At 37.7% G+C, this 18,837-nt stretch overlaps 1 protein-coding gene across 1 annotated transcript in view; it reads left to right on the top strand.

Annotated features, from left to right (window-relative positions):
- The window catches only part of cd82b (CD82 molecule b), a 42,230-nt gene that overhangs the window by 9,481 nt on the left and 13,912 nt on the right, over positions 1-18,837 (top strand). Inside the window, exons 2-5 of the mRNA XM_059506345.1 lie at positions 3,798-3,870; positions 5,676-5,748; positions 16,401-16,525; positions 17,582-17,656. Of these exons, the coding sequence (XP_059362328.1) occupies positions 3,808-3,870; positions 5,676-5,748; positions 16,401-16,525; positions 17,582-17,656 (336 nt within the window). The 5' untranslated portion in view covers positions 3,798-3,807. The remainder of the gene's footprint in view (positions 1-3,797; positions 3,871-5,675; positions 5,749-16,400; positions 16,526-17,581; positions 17,657-18,837) is intronic.

Here is an 18,837-nt window from a genome sequence, read left to right as displayed (position 1 = left end):
AATATCTGCCTGTTCTTTGTATGTGGGCTGTATAAACCATTTTCCAGAAGGGATTTATGTTAAAAAAAGCCTTAGATTACAGTCTCAATGACTAAACAATTGCACATCAAAAGTATATATTTTTTAATGATCAAAAAACAGTCTGATTTTAAACATTTAACACTTTTACTTTCTTCCAGTTGAAGCTGGTTTTAACAGTCTGTGTGTGTACTGTAAATAAATTATAATACTAAAGTTAAAGTATTTGCAGAAGTAGTCCCACACTTTGCTGCTACAGCATTCACCTTTTCCGCCATCTGTAGGCAGAAAGAGAGACAGAGAAAGAATAAGCATGTGTATTAATAATATCACCATGTATCATTACTCATGTCATCATTAGAATTATAATAATAATAAACAGGGATCTCCTACATAGGCAAAAATTAGAAATATATATATATATATATATATATATATATATATATCTTTTTATTTGTCAAGCAATAGGTATTACCTATTACCTACTTATATTTAACAATATTATTACAACATTTTCCTGTTATGTCTGTAAAGCTGCTTTGAAACAATCTGTAAAAAAGAAAAAAAAAAAAAAAGCGCTAGTTCAGCTCACATTTATTTACATGTCCCCTCTGGTTTAATCATTTCTGACGCACCTACTGTAGTTACTGTAACTACACTATATTTGCTCTCACAGACACATTCACAACGGACCCGTATATCTTCTCCTCTTCTCTTTGTGCAGTTTGAATCAAAACATCGTCATGCGCTGGCGAACGTAAAGTTAGCCTACTGTTACCGGAAGATTACAGAATCAATTCGAAGTTGAATGGTTAATGTTAGTGTCATGAACACACCGCTGTCAATTTTGAGAAGAACCACCTTCAAACAAGTTAATAGCAAGCATTTAAAGGACCTGCTAAAAAGGAAGCTATATTAGCGTTAGAATAACATAACAGTTGTTGTTTTTTCGAGGCACTGTGTACATAACTTCTAGTCATTGACTACACGCGCCCCACTGCCATAGTTACGCGGTCATTATGTGGGAAACACTGCAGATATATTTAGAATAAGTTAAACGCTAACGTTATAGTTTGACCTCTTATTGACGTTCGCGCTCTTCCACTGATAAACATGGTATTATCTATGTGGCTAATCTAAAATAGCAATGCATTAGCGGCTGTAAGTGATCTTACAGAATATTAAGAAGTGATAATGATAGGACCGTTAGCTAGAACTACCACCCCGTTTTTATATAAAGTGTATGAACTAAATCATTTCACATGACGAACGACAGACTCACCGTCAAAACTGTACATCTCCGTGGCTTGGCCAGAGAGGCTTGGCTGATCGCTTTCTTCTTCTTTGTGGATTTCTGGCGCTGTTGCAACTGGGGAGTTGGAGAGCTCCCTCTGGTGGGCAAACCATGCAACACTCATAACATGAGTGAAGCATGAGACTCTGTTTCTCATGTTTCCGATTTAAATGCAATAAGCTCATATCGGCCGATAATATCGGCCGGCCGATATATCGGTCGGGCTCTAGTTATTACACCATGTATGCTACTAATTTCTTTAACAAAGCCAATTGAACTCAAGTGTAATTTGATATTAACTGCTAAAATAGATGTACTACCATTTAAAAGTTTGGGGTCATTAAGGTTTTTCTTTTTTACATGTTTGAAGTGTCTATATTCATTTTTCTTCAAAATTCATATAAGGATATTGAGATCAAACTTTTAGATGGATATTTAAGCACCGACTGTTCAAAATTCAACATTACTTCACTGATCGATTGACTGACAACATACCAACAAAACATTTTAATAATTTTTGTGTATGTTTAACACCATATACATGTGTAAAAAGCATGCTGACGTACTGCAAAGTTCTTTGTCAAATAAATAATAGTCAAAGAACACTTGCTGGGGGAAGTCTATAGTGATTATCCTGGATTAAATTGCTGGTCATGTGATCTATAGTAAGTATCTAACATCAGCAGTGTAAAGCTTGCTTGGGTGTGTTCAGATGCTCCTTTGTGTTGTGCTAAAAAGCCTAGGATAGGACGGATTTTGTCCATTGTATGGAATGGGGCAGCGTGCCATCATTGTATTATGGAGGGGATGTTGTGATTGACCAGAGAATGGGTGACATCTGCACAGTTGAGTCCAGCTGACAGCGACTGTAGAGATTAGTAAAGAACAGTGATGACGGTACTTCAACTTCCAGATGGCAACACTATCTCCTGCAACCCCAACTACACCATCAACACATTCACACACAAGCCAAAGTGTGTGTTTGTTCATGTATTTTTGGCTGTCGTGGCTGAGGGCTGCTGCATTATTATTTTTTTGGATATGACTCGTTGAAACTGTTGAATAGAAAACCAAATCCTCTTGACACCTGATGAAACTTTACTGCCATTTGTACTTCCCCCTTCCATATTTATGCTTGTTTTCTCAGGCTAAACTGCTGAATGTTGAAGAATAAGAGAAAAGTCCAATCCCGTGTCATATACTATTTTTGTCATAGCTGTGAACATGCTTACAGTGGAAAGAGGGGAAATGCATTGGCCGTGTTGTTATTTCTCGGAACTCTCCTTTGTAAATGAATAAAATACAGAAAAAGGCTGCATTCAGCACAGAAAAGTTGAGAATCTGGTTTATAGCTCCCTGGAGTACTTTGAAAAGATGACGCCAAGTAAGCTTGGCTCTGTGACTCTCTGACTTCATATCCTGATATACTGCATATTACTCCAGACTTCACAGAGGCTTTTAAAGAGAGTGCCAATATTTTTAGAGCAATTTAATTGAGTCAAGATTACTTCAATGGACTGGTGTAAGTCAGGTTCCAAACCTGCATGAGTTTCTTTCTTCTGTTGAACATGAAAAAATATATTTTGAAAAATGCTGGTAATCAAACAGCTGACTTTGACTTCCATAGTATTTATTTCCCTATGGGGACAAACAACTGATTGGTTCTTCAAAATATCTTCTTTTGTGTTCAATATAATAAAGAAACTTATACAGGTTTGGAACAACATGAGGTTGAGTAACTGATGGCAAAAAACTTAAGTTTTCATTTTTGAGTGAAACATCACAGTACCAAAATTGCTTATTGCAAGCAAAAATGTCTTTCGAATCAAACTTTGAAATGTTTTAATATTTCCTTTTTTTTCCTTTTTTGTTTCAGAAATTGATAAACCTATTTATGACTGAGCGTTTTACTGCCTTTTACTGAAATAAGAAGATACGAGTAATATCTTCAGGGAGTCTCACCAGAAAAACAGTTTTAAAGGTCCGACATCATAAAGTATTTCACAAAATCTCATTTAAAAATGTCCTTGTGTAATTAACCACAAAGGAATAAAATGAGTAGAATACTTAGATAATGTTGACAGTAATGGTACTTAATGCTTAATGAGCGGAGACCAACTGCCCATCTGATGACTCCCTCAATTAAGTCATGAGTCATATTGATCATATTTGCTTTGAAAAGAAACTTTTTTTGCAGTGGTATTAATATCATTAATTAATGGAACTGAAACTAATCAACCAGGCCAGAATAAGTAACCGCTGTGTTTTATAGAGCAGGTTTTTTCCACTTTGTTTCAGCGAGAGCTTACACATTATCACCTGCGGACTGTTTTTAGCAATGCGCTGAGAGAAACTCTTTAGTTATTGTTGTCATGTCCAAAACTTGACCTGCTCAGTGTCAGTTGTTCTGAGATTTCTCCATCAGCTTTGGCGTTGTTCTTCAAGTCTCTCAGAGTTTTGATGAGATTTCTTCTCTTATTTACAGAGCAGCAGTCATGGGGAAAGGATGCATTGCCGCCACCAAGTACTTCCTGTTCTTGTTCAACCTCTTCTTCTTTGTAAGTGTACACACTCCTACACCTTTATTCCATGTCTCAGTGCAAACAATGGCCTTGAGTTCAGCGCAGTAGCCATGTCGCTTCCTGTCATTAGCTCTGGGCTCGTATCCATGAAAAATCTTAGTGCTAGAGTTGCTCCTAGTAACAGAATTCGTAGAAAATTCTTAGGAATGTGGGTGTTTCTTCTTAAAATTAAAGAAAAGATCTTAGTAAAGAAAAAAGTTATTCAGAAAGCAACCCTTAAAAGACGTCTAAAGGTCCAAAATTGTTAGGAGTATGGACTTTTAAGAGGCTTAAGAGTTTCTTTAGCAGTGGAGAAAATGGACGAAGCATGAAGAGGGAGAAGAAATGTGTTGCACACAATGCATGCCAGTGAGTTAACAAGTCGCTACACATTAGATTGTGAAGGAATCATGTTTGTATTTCCAACACCGCACAGAAATGCCATAGCGCCTCAAATGGAAGTATTCACCATAGTAACATATTTGGCAACCGGAAAAATGCAACTATGAAGCAGTGATGATTTGAGTCTGTCACAACCTTCTATAAGCAAATAATCACACAAACAATTACAGCATTTTCAAAACCTTACCGTGTCGTTATTCATTTCCTATAAAATACGTTAAGTATGACAACATGGTAAATAAAAATTAAAGAATATATATACATATACTGTGTTAAAAAGGAGATTTAGGAGAAGTGAAAATGGAGCCTTTTGGAAAGTCTAGAAGAAAATGTTTTTATGTAAAAAGTTTTTGACCTCTGTGCTTGTAAATAAAATGCTGCTGTTTCAAAAAATGGAAAGAAAACTAAGTTTTCCTGTAAAATGTTTTTCTTTTTTATTTATAATAATTTTAGACATGTTTCTAATACTATAACTGTATTTATGCATAAGTAACGAGGCTCAACAGTGAGTATGAGCTATCTTTAGAGCTTAGCTTATCTAAGCTTTTAGAACCAAAGGTTAGAAAACCACTTAATAATTCACTTAATGAGAACTCATATACATATTTCATTTAATTTCATTCACCTTTCGCCAAATTTCCCTATTGGGCATGGAATATGTGGACATGTAAATAAAAATACAAATTATTAAAATACATTATTTCATATAATTATTAGTAGAGTATATTAACATTTTATTTTACTTTTTTAAAAACCATTTTGTCATGCCATTGTAAATGTATTTTCATTATTATTATTATTAGGCAAAAACCACAATACCCAGCACTGTGATGGAGGTGTATGTAGGAAATCCCTGTTCGGAAATTGTTCACACTTAGTAAGGAAGTAGACTTGCTCTCTGTTGCATTTCTTTGGAAACCTTCAACTTGACATGTTGTGTCTCTAATATAAAGGATCAAAGGCTAATGAAAAGCATGTGTGTGACTCTCTGATTTTTCCTTCTGAAGACCCTTTAATTGTACAGTAGCCTGCTGCTTTACTACTTCCCTCTGATATTGGTATAGAGGACAAGCCACAGATGTCAGAATGATATAGGGGAACTGCCCCCTGAAAAGAGGAAATTCCACTTCTCTGAACCAGTTCATTTAGAGAACAACTTGCACCTATTAGTTTTGAACTTTGGGTCTGGAGTGCACGAGAACAGTTTAGTGGAGAGTTCCTGTCTCTCTTTAGCAGTTATCTAGAGTATGTTAATGGCTGCAGCACAGTGCTCTTATCCACAGTCCAGTCACAGTTTAAACTATGATTAGCTCTGAGGAACCAAAAGGGTCAAGCAGGTGAGAAACACACAAGCAACATGTCCTTTATGTTGGTTCATGCCTGTTTCTTTTGCCCTGTAGATCTTTGGAGCTTTAATCATGGGCTTTGGACTATGGGTCATCCTGGATAACCAGAGTTTCATCACGGTTTTGCGTAAGTACAAAAACACCAACCTAATTTCCTGTTCTGATGTATGTATTGGTGTCCCTGAGAGTATTTCTTATTAAATCAGGTTACCATCTCCAGGCTGCTATTGGTCAGAAATGGAAAGATTTAGTACAGGTTAACCTGAATTCAAACAAAATATTTTTTTTTCTTTTATATATATTTTATCATACATTGTGTGTGTGTGTGTGTGTATTTGTGTATATATAAGTGTGTATATGTGTGTATATATGTGTATGTGTGTGTATATATATGTATATGTGTGTGTGTGTATATATATATATATATATATGTATATATTAGAGGGTGACACAGGAAAAAAAAAAAGAAATCCTGTCCCGTCCCAATCTTATGCAAAAAACTGGGGGAAAATCCTGTCTAGTTTCAATCCCGGAAGAATGACTCCCGTTCCGGCCCACTCCTGGGTTGTGTTTTTTTTTTTTTTGTCCGGAATCTGTCAGTTACAGTAAAAATAAATAAATAAAATACAGTAGGCTACAAATCACAGCATGCCGACTTTAGTAAAATAAACATTTTAAATGTTTTTTGTTGTTGTTGTTATTTTAATGAACTGAAAGCCATCTGAAGCATTGCACACACATTGAATTTCATGTAAATCATCCATGCTAACAAACACGTTTCTATTCATTTATTTATTTATTTATTTATTTTTTTAATGTAGACATTTCACTCTCTATAGATTTATTTTTCATACACAGAGTTTCGAAGTTTCCCGCTTAAGTTCACATGACTGAGACGGCAGAAACCGCATCTTGTTTGCTTTAGTTATTTTACAGAAGCTCAGCGTTTCGTTGTTATTCAGAGTGCACAATAATAAATGTATACGGATACGAAAGATTGCCTACTTTTATCTGTATGACCAAAAATTTAGTATTTTAACAACAATTTCTCCTCTGTGCTCTGAGCATTTAAAAATCACTCTGCTCCACGCTCACTGATACCAGAAACACCGCTCCGCCTTCACTCCGTGGATAAAGTATTTCAGTTTGTTTGTATTTCAATGTTATGTTCATAATGTATCCTATATTAAAATAAAAAAAATAATTAATAAAATAACAGGAGAGTTTCAAAGTGGCATAGGCTATTATGTGCAAACTTTTTTTCCCTACCACATGCCAAACTAATAACATTGTCAGCATTAAAAGGTATAATTTTTGCTTTCTGCTGTGCAAATTTTGTTTGTGATGAAAATAACAGTACATTTTCATCATTTTATCTACAGATCGATGCATTTCTTATAGATTTCTGCTCATTCAGAATCAGATACAGATGAAGTAGCACTGTAAGATTACATTTGTTTGAATGCATTAATGCGAAAGTGTCTGTGTATGAACGTGCTGAATCTGTTTAAATCATACTTTAACCTGAATATATTCAGTAAAAGGAACAGACAAACTCCTTGAGAACTAGCCTTTAACTCCCCGCTTGGTTACTGCCGTCATTACAACCTTCTGAATTGGAGAGATCCAATTGTACTCGTGATGGAGCAGTGGTGGAGCGCAGGTAAGAATGAAACATTTAAAAGCACATGTAGTTAAGTTAATTAGTTGGTAAATGAGAGAGTAACTCAAGCGCTGAATTAACACAGCTGTGAATGATGTGGTGTTGTTCAGTGTATGACGGAAGCACCAGAACTGCAGCTGATAGAATGCGCTGCAGCACGATACTACGATATTTCTTCAAGAGCAGATCTTGGAGACATTTTTATCGTCCACGGTCAAAAATCGTCATATTGCACACCCCTAGTTTATAGTTTATTTATATAAAAAGTAGGCTATATTTGTGTATAAAGTTGGGGATCAAAGTGTATTCCTGGTCCCACCCAATCCCGCCGACATTTTTCCCTGTCCCGTCCCAATCCCGTGATTAATAGTGATTTTGTGGGTGACCCGCAGTAATCCTGAAAAAATGTCAGCCTCTGTGTGTGTGTATATGTGTGTATATATTTATATGCATATATGTGTGTGTGTATATATTTACTAGGGGTGTGCACGGAAAGTCGAATATTCGTTCTGCTCTAATCGAGAAATAAAAATGATATTCGAATTTCGCAAAAATAAATAATAAAAAAAAAATTCACAATAAAACCTAATTTGGTCACTTTCTGTGATTCTCCATGGCATATTTGAAGATGTATGCAAGCAAAAAATAATTCATGAATGAATAAGGGGCCGTTCACATATCGCACCTAAAAACGCATGGAAAATGCTAGGCGCGCCGCTTTATCCTCCTTTCCAAAGCGCTCGGGCAGAAGCGCATAAATAACGTCTATCTCATTAAACTTAATTTAAATAAACAAATATTCAAATATTCGAAAGTTGATATTTGCGGAAAACGCCCATCCCTAATATTTACCATCACTCACAGAAATGAATTACATTTTAAAATGTAATAAAATAGAAAATAGTGTAATTTGTTATAATATTTCACAATATTACTGTTCTGACTATATGTTTGATCAAATAAATGCAGCCTTGGTGAGCATAAGATACTTCCTTCAAAAACATAAAAAATTCTTACTAACTCCAAACTAAGTTAAAAATAAGTTAACAGTTATCAGTGTGTTAGACAAAAGCATATGCACTACAGACCAGAATAGGGGTGGGAAAAAAAAATCGATATTGCAATATATTGTTGTGCTCTCTGTCGCAATAAATAATCGATACACTAACGCCCAATATCGATATTTTATTACAACACAAAATGATTCATTTACCCGTTGTCAGTGTCACTGTCACTACCCAATATCTACCATTCTGTTTGCGGGGGGCGCTGTTCGAGTAAATAGGGGTAAAGTGTCGCAAACAGCGGCCGGTGAAGAACACAAGTTAACTAACAACAACAGAGAATTGCAGAAAAAAAGAGAAGTGAGAAGAATGGCGGAAAACAATAAAAAACTAATCAAAGACCCATCCGCTAGTATCCACTCTAAAGTGTGGAGACACTTCGGGTTTTACGAGACAGTCGATGGAAAGGCACTGGATAAAGACTATGCAATCTGCAAGAACTGCTTTGCAAAGATAAAATATAACAGCAACACTACGAATCTGCAAATGCACCTCGTTCGCTATCACGGTGAACTACTCTCAGGTGATAATGAGGGCAAACCAAGTCAGCCGACAATCACTACTGTGTTCAAAGCAAAGCTCCCCTTTGGGTCGCCGAGGGCACAGAGTATCACTAAGTCCATCGCCGAATTTATTTGCAAGGACCTTCGCCCTTACAGCGTGGTCGAGAATGATGGATTTTGCAGAATGTTGACAACACTGGAACCGAGATACGAGATACCGAGTCGTCGGCACTTTACAGACAAAGTCATCCCTGCATTGTATGCAGATACCAGAGCCAAAGTGGAGGGTGCGCTCCGGTCTGCTAAACGTTCCTAAAGAAGAATATGCCTTGATGTGTCCACTGTTTACAGTAACTTACTACTGACATTTCAGTATTATGGTTTACACATGTTAATGTTCATGTTGTTTTGTAATGTTCATGCACTTTTATCTGTCTAGATGTACAGTGTTTACATTTAAGACCAGGAGGCAGTGAGTTATTATGCAAATGCATATTTCTTTGCACAATGTTGGAAATGTTGGCATTAATAAATACATACAATTTCCTTATTTCCTAATTCCTTCTTTTTCTTTTCAGTCACATATATCGTGATATATCGTTGATGAAATTTCTTCCAATATATTGAATATCGTAGATATCGTGAATCGTGATATTATCATATCGTGGACCACATATCGCCACAGAATTGAATCGTGAGGTACCTGTATCGTCCCACCCCTAGACCAGAATAAGTTTACCGTTATCAGTGAGTCAGACAAAAGCATATGTACTACAGACCAGAATAAGTTAACCGTTATCAGTGAGTCAGTGCAATATGTTGCTGATTACATGTTTTTCCATCCTCTTGAGTTCGTACTGGTGTTTATTCGATGTACGCTGGAATGCTCAGTGAAAGCAGCTGCTATTCGTGTGTTTGGCGTGGGGATTTTTCATTTTTTTTGCCATTAACCAAGTTTTCCACAAACCCCCGTCCTATGCAGCACTCTCTGTGTTTATACATGCACACATGCGCTCACACAGATGTTAAGTAAACCAGAGAGGGTTTAAACCGAGAGTGAAAGCAAAATAAGTGAGGAGAGAAATGTTAAATGAATGAGATACAGAAGCCAAACAGAGATTAACTGTACATGATTTATGGAGAATTGAACTCGTACCCATACTGCCTCTGCCTGGACAGCCAAAGCCACGTAGACTGCATGCTGCAAAGACAGAGGAACAGGAAAACCAGCGTAAATCCTCTTGATTTATTATTTAAGGCTTCCAAACTGTTTAGCACCGATTTGCCACTGAACTAAACTTTACACCTTTTTAAAGGGATAGTTGGCCCACAAATGAAAGTTTTCATAATTTACTCTGTAACGATAAACCTTCCTATTCATCGGGAAGAAGGAGGCGGGAACCGGCGGACAATCAAACAACATTTAATTTCAAAATAAACACCAAAACAGCGCACCAGCCCCTCACGGACGACTGGTGCGCACAAAATAAAACCAAAACCTAAAATAACGCCCAGGCCTGGTCCTCTCTCGTCCTTCACTGTCGTCGCTCCAGTTTTATATCCTTCCATCTCCTCCATGGGCCTCGAGACCGGTGGGTCGAACAGGTGTAGTTCATCTCCAATCACTCCCCCGGCCTCGCTCCCATGTCCCTCGGCCCCGCCCCACTCGTCACATACCCCCATCGCCCCTCACAGGCCGGGGGGTACTCCCGAGACTGCGCTCTACTCCCCCCCCCCCCTCCCTCCGGGGGGGCCGCTCACGGGGACCTGCGGGAACCTGGGGGTAGGACAGACGAGGCGAGAGAAAAGGAGATGGAAGGAGGAGCGACAGAGACGAGAGAGGAGAGAGAGGAAAAAAAAAAAAAATTCCGGTTCCCAGACGCACCGCTGCTCGGCCCTCCACCAGCTGGGCGATCTCCTCCGCGGTGCCTGGCGGTGGCACTGGACGGCCCTCGGCGGACGGCACGACACTCCTCCGCCGCCCGGTGGACGGCGACGGCTCCTCCGGTTTTGGGCAGCCGGCAGGAGTCCCCCGTTCCCTGCTCCCCCCCCGTTCCGGCGGAGGCAGCAGGCTCCGGCCACCTGGCGAACGGCGCCGACTCTTCCGCTCCCTCACGGACTGCAGCCGTCTCTCCACATCGTGGGCGGCCGGTAGCGAGCTCGCCCGTCCCCGGCAACTCACTCCAGCCCATCGCCTCGAGCGTCCATGGCGGCACACTCCTCGCCAGCTCGATGGCACCGCGGATTCACCACAGCGGCGAGGGATCTTCAGCAGCGCGTCCCTCCTTCTCCCGGGCTTCGGCACCACTGTAACGATAAACCTTCCTATTCATCGGGAAGAAGGAGGCGGGAACCGGCGGACAATCAAACAACATTTAATTTCAAAATAAACACCAAAACAGCGCACCAGCCCCTCACGGACGACTGGTGCGCACAAAATAAAACCAAAACCTAAAATAACGCCCAGGCCTGGTCCTCTCTCGTCCTTCACTGTCGTCGCTCCAGTTTTATATCCTTCCATCTCCTCCATGGGCCTCGAGACCGGTGGGTCGAACAGGTGTAGTTCATCTCCAATCACTCCCCCGGCCTCGCTCCCATGTCCCTCGGCCCCGCCCCACTCGTCACATACTCACATTCTAAAAAAGAAAGTCTCACTGTTTTGAGGGTAAGTAAAGGATAATTATTTACTTATTTGGCAAAGAGCTGAGTAATAAGCAGGAAAATGTTGTGAGATGAATAAATAATTAGACAAATGATATTTATTTTGGTTGAAATATTGTATTAGCTCATTAAACGTTAAACTTACATGAAGAAATACAGTTCCTAGCAAGCAGCTTTGAGTCTAGATGAATAAACAAGTACAAACAAGATGGACATTTAAGAGATAATGTACAGTTGTGTGATAACGATCAGGAAGATGACGTCATATCTGGCTGTTTGTGTTGTGGCTGTGGGGAAGGAAGCAATGTGTTTAAAGTGTTCATTGACAAGATTGGTATGGTTTATGTCACAGGGACTGTGAATATCACGAACTTTGTGAATGTTACCCAGTGGCTGTGCATATTGTGTGTTGCCTGGTTTCTGGGACTTGTAATGATCGTAGAGGCAATAATAACAAGAGACCGCGTGTTTCACGGTAGTTTATTGTAGTATAATTTATTAATATATTTATAAGGATAGTTGTTGAAGATATGTAGACCAGTCTTACCTGTCAGCTCCAGTTTGGGCATGGAGTGCTTCCAAAAAAATAAATTTTGTAAATGGGGGGTGTTGGGAGATGTGGTAACATATTAACATATCCGTTATATATGTGTGTGTGTGTGTGTATTTTTTTAGAAAAAATTCTTACTTTATTTTTGTCCAAATAGTGAATTGGCACCAAAACTGGTTACTAATATAATTCAAAATATATTATTTTGTTTTCCGCATAAGAAAGAAGGTCATATAGGTTTGGAATAATGTCAGGGTAAGATTTTATTATTATTATTATTAATCTTTTTTTTTTTTGTAAGACTGAAAAGTTATCACAAAAGGTCTCTTTTACACCATTACTGAAGATTGAATTCCAGAGTTTGAAAATAGACCTGAAACTCAAATATTTTCATAAGACCAAGCCACCAAACCGTTTCCCTCACTCAAGATGGAAGTTTAGAGAAGTTTATATACCGCACATGCTGGGTTAAATTACTGCAAGGGAGTATTTCTGTGAAGTTCACCAGCTCTAAAATGGTTTGCCAAGTTAGTCCCAGCGCCATTCTTTCCTCTCTCATCCCACCTCATATTTTACATCCCTCCCCTCTTTATCTACTCCAGCGTCTCCAGATATCACAGCGCTGGAATCTGTTATCATGACCATTTTAAAAACATTGATATAAAAAAAAAACTAATGCAGCTGTTTCCTCTAGAGATAGCAGGGAATATCTTAGGATATCCTCTTACTTGGAGACCCTCAACTTTGCCCTTGCCTTTTTGATACAGTAGCACAAGGTCCAGTAGTCCCGTGTTTTACTCTAAGGGTCCTGTCATGGTCGCTCCCACACTGCACTGCACAAGGAGTTTGTTTGTTGACTTTCTTAGTCTGTGGTTTAGGACCCTATTGAGCTCCAAAATAATGGGAAGTTGTGTTCTCTGATCTCAGCTGTATTTTCTTCCCTTCCTCCCAGGTTGTTTTTTTTAAAAGACTTCCACACAACTGCATGGATATAAAATGCATGAGTTTTCTCATTTTCCAGATCATGATCTCATCCCTATTCTTTACATAAAGGTTATAAAACTAGAACATGTTATGACATGAATCAGTGTTTGGTTGTTTGGAGGCTGATATGTCCAAACATGTGTGGGGTTCTAAAGTTAAATCTAAATGCAAGAAATAAACAAGTACTTGCTCTTTAATATAGATGACAAATAAAATATCTTAATTCTTTGGTGTATTTACCTTTCACAATATATACATGGTGCTTGAAAGGTCGAAACAGGTTATTGTTCCAGTAAAAAAACACTGCTGGGTTGTTGGCACTGCATTTTTGCAGATGTAGCAACAGATTTGCAACAGTACCTTGAGAACATCCTGGCATCTCCTGTATGAGCAAACACACAGTGAAGTTGTGGAAATTTGAAATGTACCCTCAGACAGATGTAATGGTTTAGACAGGAAGCATATATTTTGGAATGTGACGCAGAATTCTCGCTTGGGTTGAGAGGTAATCTACCGACCATTTATTATTCTCCGTTTCTAAAACAGAATAGTTTTCTGTCACAACTGTGATGTCACAGTTTTGCTTTTAAGGTCGTACCAGGGCAAAATAACCTCATAGGTTTGTGAACTGGTGTTTGTTTTAGATTAATTTATGTACTGAAGGACAGAATATTGAAAGAAAGGATCTGAATAATTAAATGTTAGATCTGTCACTCAATGACATATTATGCTGATAAATAAAATTAAATAATATACACAACCATTTAAAGGTCTGTTTTTATTTTATATTTTAAAGAAATTGATACTTTTATTCAGCAAGGATATGTTAAATTGATTTAAAATAAAGTGATATTAAAAACTTGTACTGTTACTCTGTTGAATCTTTCTCTCTCTCTCTCTCTATATATATATGTGTGTGTATATATATATATGTGTGTGTGTGTGTGTGTGTGTGTGTGTGTGTATATATATATATATATAAAATAATTTATATTTGCTGTTTAAATATTCATTTACACAGTGCCTGTGATAACTTGATTCATAAGAGTTATTTAAATGTATATTAAATAATTAAGAGATCACTAACGGGTAAATTAAAAAAATAATAATAAGTATATAGTCTAATATTTCATGGAATGCTCTTTTCTAAACTACTGAGCTGTGGTCACTGATAACTTGCCTGAGGTCCTATTAGGCATCAAAACGGTTTTCTACATTGATAATAATTCAGCAGATTAGAATGATTTCACAAGGGTCATGTAACACTGAAGGCTGTTGTAATAGCCGATGAAAATTGGTCTTTGCAAGGAATAAATTAGAATAAAATAAAAAATACCATTATTATAATATTTCACAATATTACAGTTTTTACTTTATTCTGATCAAATACAGCTTTAATGAGCATAAGAGACTTTAAAAACATTAACAATCTTTCTGATCTTACTTCTGAGTGGTTCTATCTATCGGTCTGTCTGTCTACACACACACACACACACACACACACACACACTTTAAAAAGATCTATAATAAATTGCACTAAATCAGTGTTAAATTGCCAGCTCTACTTTCTACCCACATGCTAGAGATGTTTTTGTGGTTTCATTGAGGATCACATGGTTATAAAGGACTTGATGGTTCTGCAGGGACACAAGCCATATTTCTTTGTCTTCTTTATCTATTAAAGGATCTTCAAGAACAACCACAAGCAGCCAAACTCATTTCTGCTGTGAACTGCAGGAGGCTTATGCACTCATTATCTGTTTTGTGCAGCCAATACTTTTTGATCTCGACTGCTAATTTCAAATCTTTAATTACTCAAACGCTACTGATTTGTGTGAAGCTAGGGATTGCAAGAACAACTTATTACCCATGGAGGCAGCACAGCTCGGCACCAGCTGCTGTACCACTTTAATAAAGGACTTTGACATGATGACAAAAAAGTTCACATGACTTATCTTAAAACCACATTTATATACTGAGCAACTATAGAAGACTTGTTGAGTTTTGCAATACTGATAGAAGTGACAAAAGTCGGTTTGTTCTTTAACTTCCTCAAATAGTGAAGTGAATTTTATCTGTCTGAAAGCTTTGCAAAAACTATTATTAGACACACACAATTAAGTCGGCATACTTCTAGGCTATACTATTGAAAAATATTTATAAGGTATTTTGATAAGAGAAGCGCTTTGACATGGTAATTATTTTCACTTGATACACCAACACCTTTTTTTTTTTTTGGACCATATTTTCATGTCAAAGTGACCTCTTCCTCTGCACACATCTGAAATTGAGCTGCAAGCCCTGACACAAGACTGTAGCTGCAAAAGAGAAAGAAATGAGCTCTGAAAATCTGCCATATACCCTCCCCTTTCATCACAATCCCAGTTTCAATTTCAGCATCTCCTAAATTTAAAATTAGGGCTGTTTTGCTGGTGAGGTTTTAAAGGGGTCATATGATGCTTTTTTTAAAGATCATTGTTTTGTGTATTTGGTGTAACAGAATATGTTGACATGCTTTAATGTTCAAAAAACACATTCTTTTTCAAATACTGTACATTATTGTAGGTCCTTTATGCCCCGCCTCTCTCAAATGCGTCATTTTCTACAAAGTCCCTCCTTTCCGACAAATGCAGTCTGCTCTGATTGGCCAGCTGACCCAGTGCATTGTGATTGGCTGAACACCGCAAGCATCGTCGGAAATGTAACACCCCTTTCCATAATCATGAGCTTCATCTTTCAAAATATATCTAAAGACAGTTAATAATGTCCTTAGATTTATCATCAGTTCAACCCCGAAAGGGGATCGGAGTCGCGTGGCAGACACTGTGGTGAAGCTCATGTGTTTGCAGTACACAAGCCACGGACGGTTAAGACAGTTGACTCCACTGTGTGACCGTCTCTCTCTCTCTCTCTCTCTCTCTCTCTCTCACTCACACACACACACACACACACACACACACACACACACACAAGCAACAAGCAAAACTCTGCATTTAAACATTCAATAGCAAATACTTAAATTAATAACAAAACATGCTTCCAGTAGCTCATTCAGAAGCACCAGATTGTCGTAGCAAAGTCAGAATGACCTCCTCTCCTAGGTTCACGAGCTGTTTTAGGGGGGCGTGGCAGTCTTAACTTTGATAAAGAATATCTCTTTGGATTTAAGACTTTACTGATCTTCTTCATGCACCAAGAGCTTGTAACACTCCAAAGAGAAAGGATCACATCATATGACCCCTTTAATTTGTGTGTTTGTGGTGTTAGATCAAATAATAATCACTAAAGAAAAGATGAATCTTGATTCATTTTCAGTTTGTGATTTATTGCTTTTTGTCTTTGTTGTTCATGCAGAGGAGTCATCCACAACGCTGAAAGTTGGCGCCTACATCTTGATTGGGATTGGGTCTCTGTCAATGCTTATGGGCTTCCTTGGCTGCATTGGTGCCATTTATGAGGTCCGCTGCCTGCTTGGACTGGTAAGTGATTTATGGAGTATTAAAAAAAAAAAAAATTATATAACGCATATTTATTTATTTACATAATATTACTACAGACTACATTCACGCCATCATGTTTTGGGTTATTTTATTTTATTGTGTGAAACTTGCATATTTATATATAATATTACTAATGACTACATTAAAGTTTGTTTATATATATATATAAATAAATAAATATGTAATATAGTGTGTGTGTGTGTGTGTGTGTGTGTGTGTGTGTGTGTGTTACTGCTAACTACATCAAAGCCAGCTTGTTTTGGGCTCTGGCCTATTATTTTGTTTTATTTTGCCTAAATGCTGACTACATCAAAGCTAGCTCTTTCTGTTCTCTAGGCTATTAATGTAAATTATATTTTGCATCAAAATTTTCATTTGTAGCAAAACGTGCATTGTGTTGATTTTTTTTTTTTACAGTATTTATAAAATAACACAATGTTAATGGCTTGAGGTTTGACACTTTATTTTTTTTTTTTAAGCACAACTTCATTGTGCACTGGACCATTTACAAAAGCTGTCAGGCAGAGAGGTGCTGTTACGCTGCAGTAATCACAGTCACAACAAGCCCAGAGCGTCTGCTGAGGGAGCTTCAGAAAACCCTTCCTCATTAGCATGATAAAGAGTTCGTTTGAAATGGCTCTCTGAGGTTAATGCTGCTGGATTTACTGAGCTGGAGTGACAGGGATAAGCCAGTGAGATTTAGGGGATGTCCGTGCAAGAAGTGGGGGCCATATTAGTACCCATTAGATCACTGGATAAGCTTAGCGGTCAGCAAGGGTCTTTGTTAAACTGTTTGACCCATTTAGAAAATAAAGTTAACTAGCTGTCACCATTTTCATTTTCTTTATGTAATCGAGCATTGTTGAAAGTTTGTTAATATGTCTAATAAACACATGAACATTTTTGTCTGGACTATAAGATATCAATTAAAGAATTTTTAAATCAAACTATGACATAGTAGACTTTGAGGTTTCACTTTTATTTGCGTTTCCAGTAACTGTCCGTGAACTGACTGTTCCTGTCATCTGTTTACAGTACTTCACCTGCCTCCTCCTCATCCTCATCGCCCAGGTGACGGCCGCAGTCATCATCTACTTCCAGAGAGACCTGGTAGGTGATATTTTAGTGCTATTTTTATACTATTTTAGTACTTATTAATATTTCAGAAATGTTTATTATTTTATTTATTTTATTTTTTTTTGTTTTTTTGTTGCATGAGGGAGCAACTCGGGACGCCCAATTCAATTCAATTCAAGTTTATTTGTATAGCGCTTTTTACAATACAAATCGTTACAAAGCAACTTTACAGAAAATTATGTTTCTACAATATTTAGTAGTAGCTAGTAGTTTGTGCACGTTTGACAGGATTTTAGAAAAATAAAAATAATAATAATAATACAAGACGTAGTCAGCTAGATGATGAACTATCAATATTATTAATTAATAGTAATTATAGGATGCAGTCACACATGTAGCAATAATTGTTAGTTCTGTTTGTTGATTCAAGGTTAGCATCATCTGGGGTCCTCTGAGGGTCAGCATCATCTCTTCTCAGGTGTTCTGGATCCAGACTGGAGCTTGTGTAAATCCTAGTTACCACGGGATGTAAATCCCGTGGCAAAACATAGAAACAAAATAGAGACATCATTAGCATAGCTGCTGATCCAACAAAGTAAAATTAGTTTAACCCAAGCTAAAGAATAAAAATGCAGATGCAACTACACTCACAATTTAAGAGATACATTATTCGAATGCTTGGCGAAAGAGATGCGTTTTTAATCTAGATTTAAACAGAGAGAGTGTGTCTGAACCCCGAACATTATCAGGAAGGCTATTCCAGAGTTTGGGAGCCAAATGTGAAAAAGCTCTACCTCCTTTAGTGGACTTTGCTATCCTAGGAACTACCAAAAGTCCAGCGTTTTGTGACCTTAGGGTGCGTGGTAGAAGGCTAGTTAGGTACGCAGGAGCTAAACCATTTAGGGCCTTATAGGTAAGTAATGATAATTTGTAACTGATACGGAACTTAATAGGTAGCCAGTGCAGAGACTGTAAAATTGGGGTAATATGATCATATTTTCTTGACCTGGTAAGGACTCTAGCTGCTGCATTTTGGACGACCTGTAGCTTGTTTATTGACGAAGCAGGACAACCACCTAGAAGTCCATTACAATAGTCCAGTCTAGAGGTCATGAAAGCATGAACTAGCTTTTCTGCATCAGAAACAGATAACATGTTTCGTAGCTTGGCAATGTTTCTAAGATGGAAGAATGCGGTTTTTGTAACATTGGAAA

This window comes from Carassius carassius, chromosome 23 (genome assembly GCF_963082965.1).
Source record: "Carassius carassius chromosome 23, fCarCar2.1, whole genome shotgun sequence".
In the NCBI taxonomy this organism is placed as follows: Eukaryota; Metazoa; Chordata; class Actinopteri; order Cypriniformes; family Cyprinidae; genus Carassius; species Carassius carassius.
The sequence above is the reverse complement of the archived record's forward strand: the minus strand, read 5'-3'. Positions and strand labels throughout refer to the sequence as shown.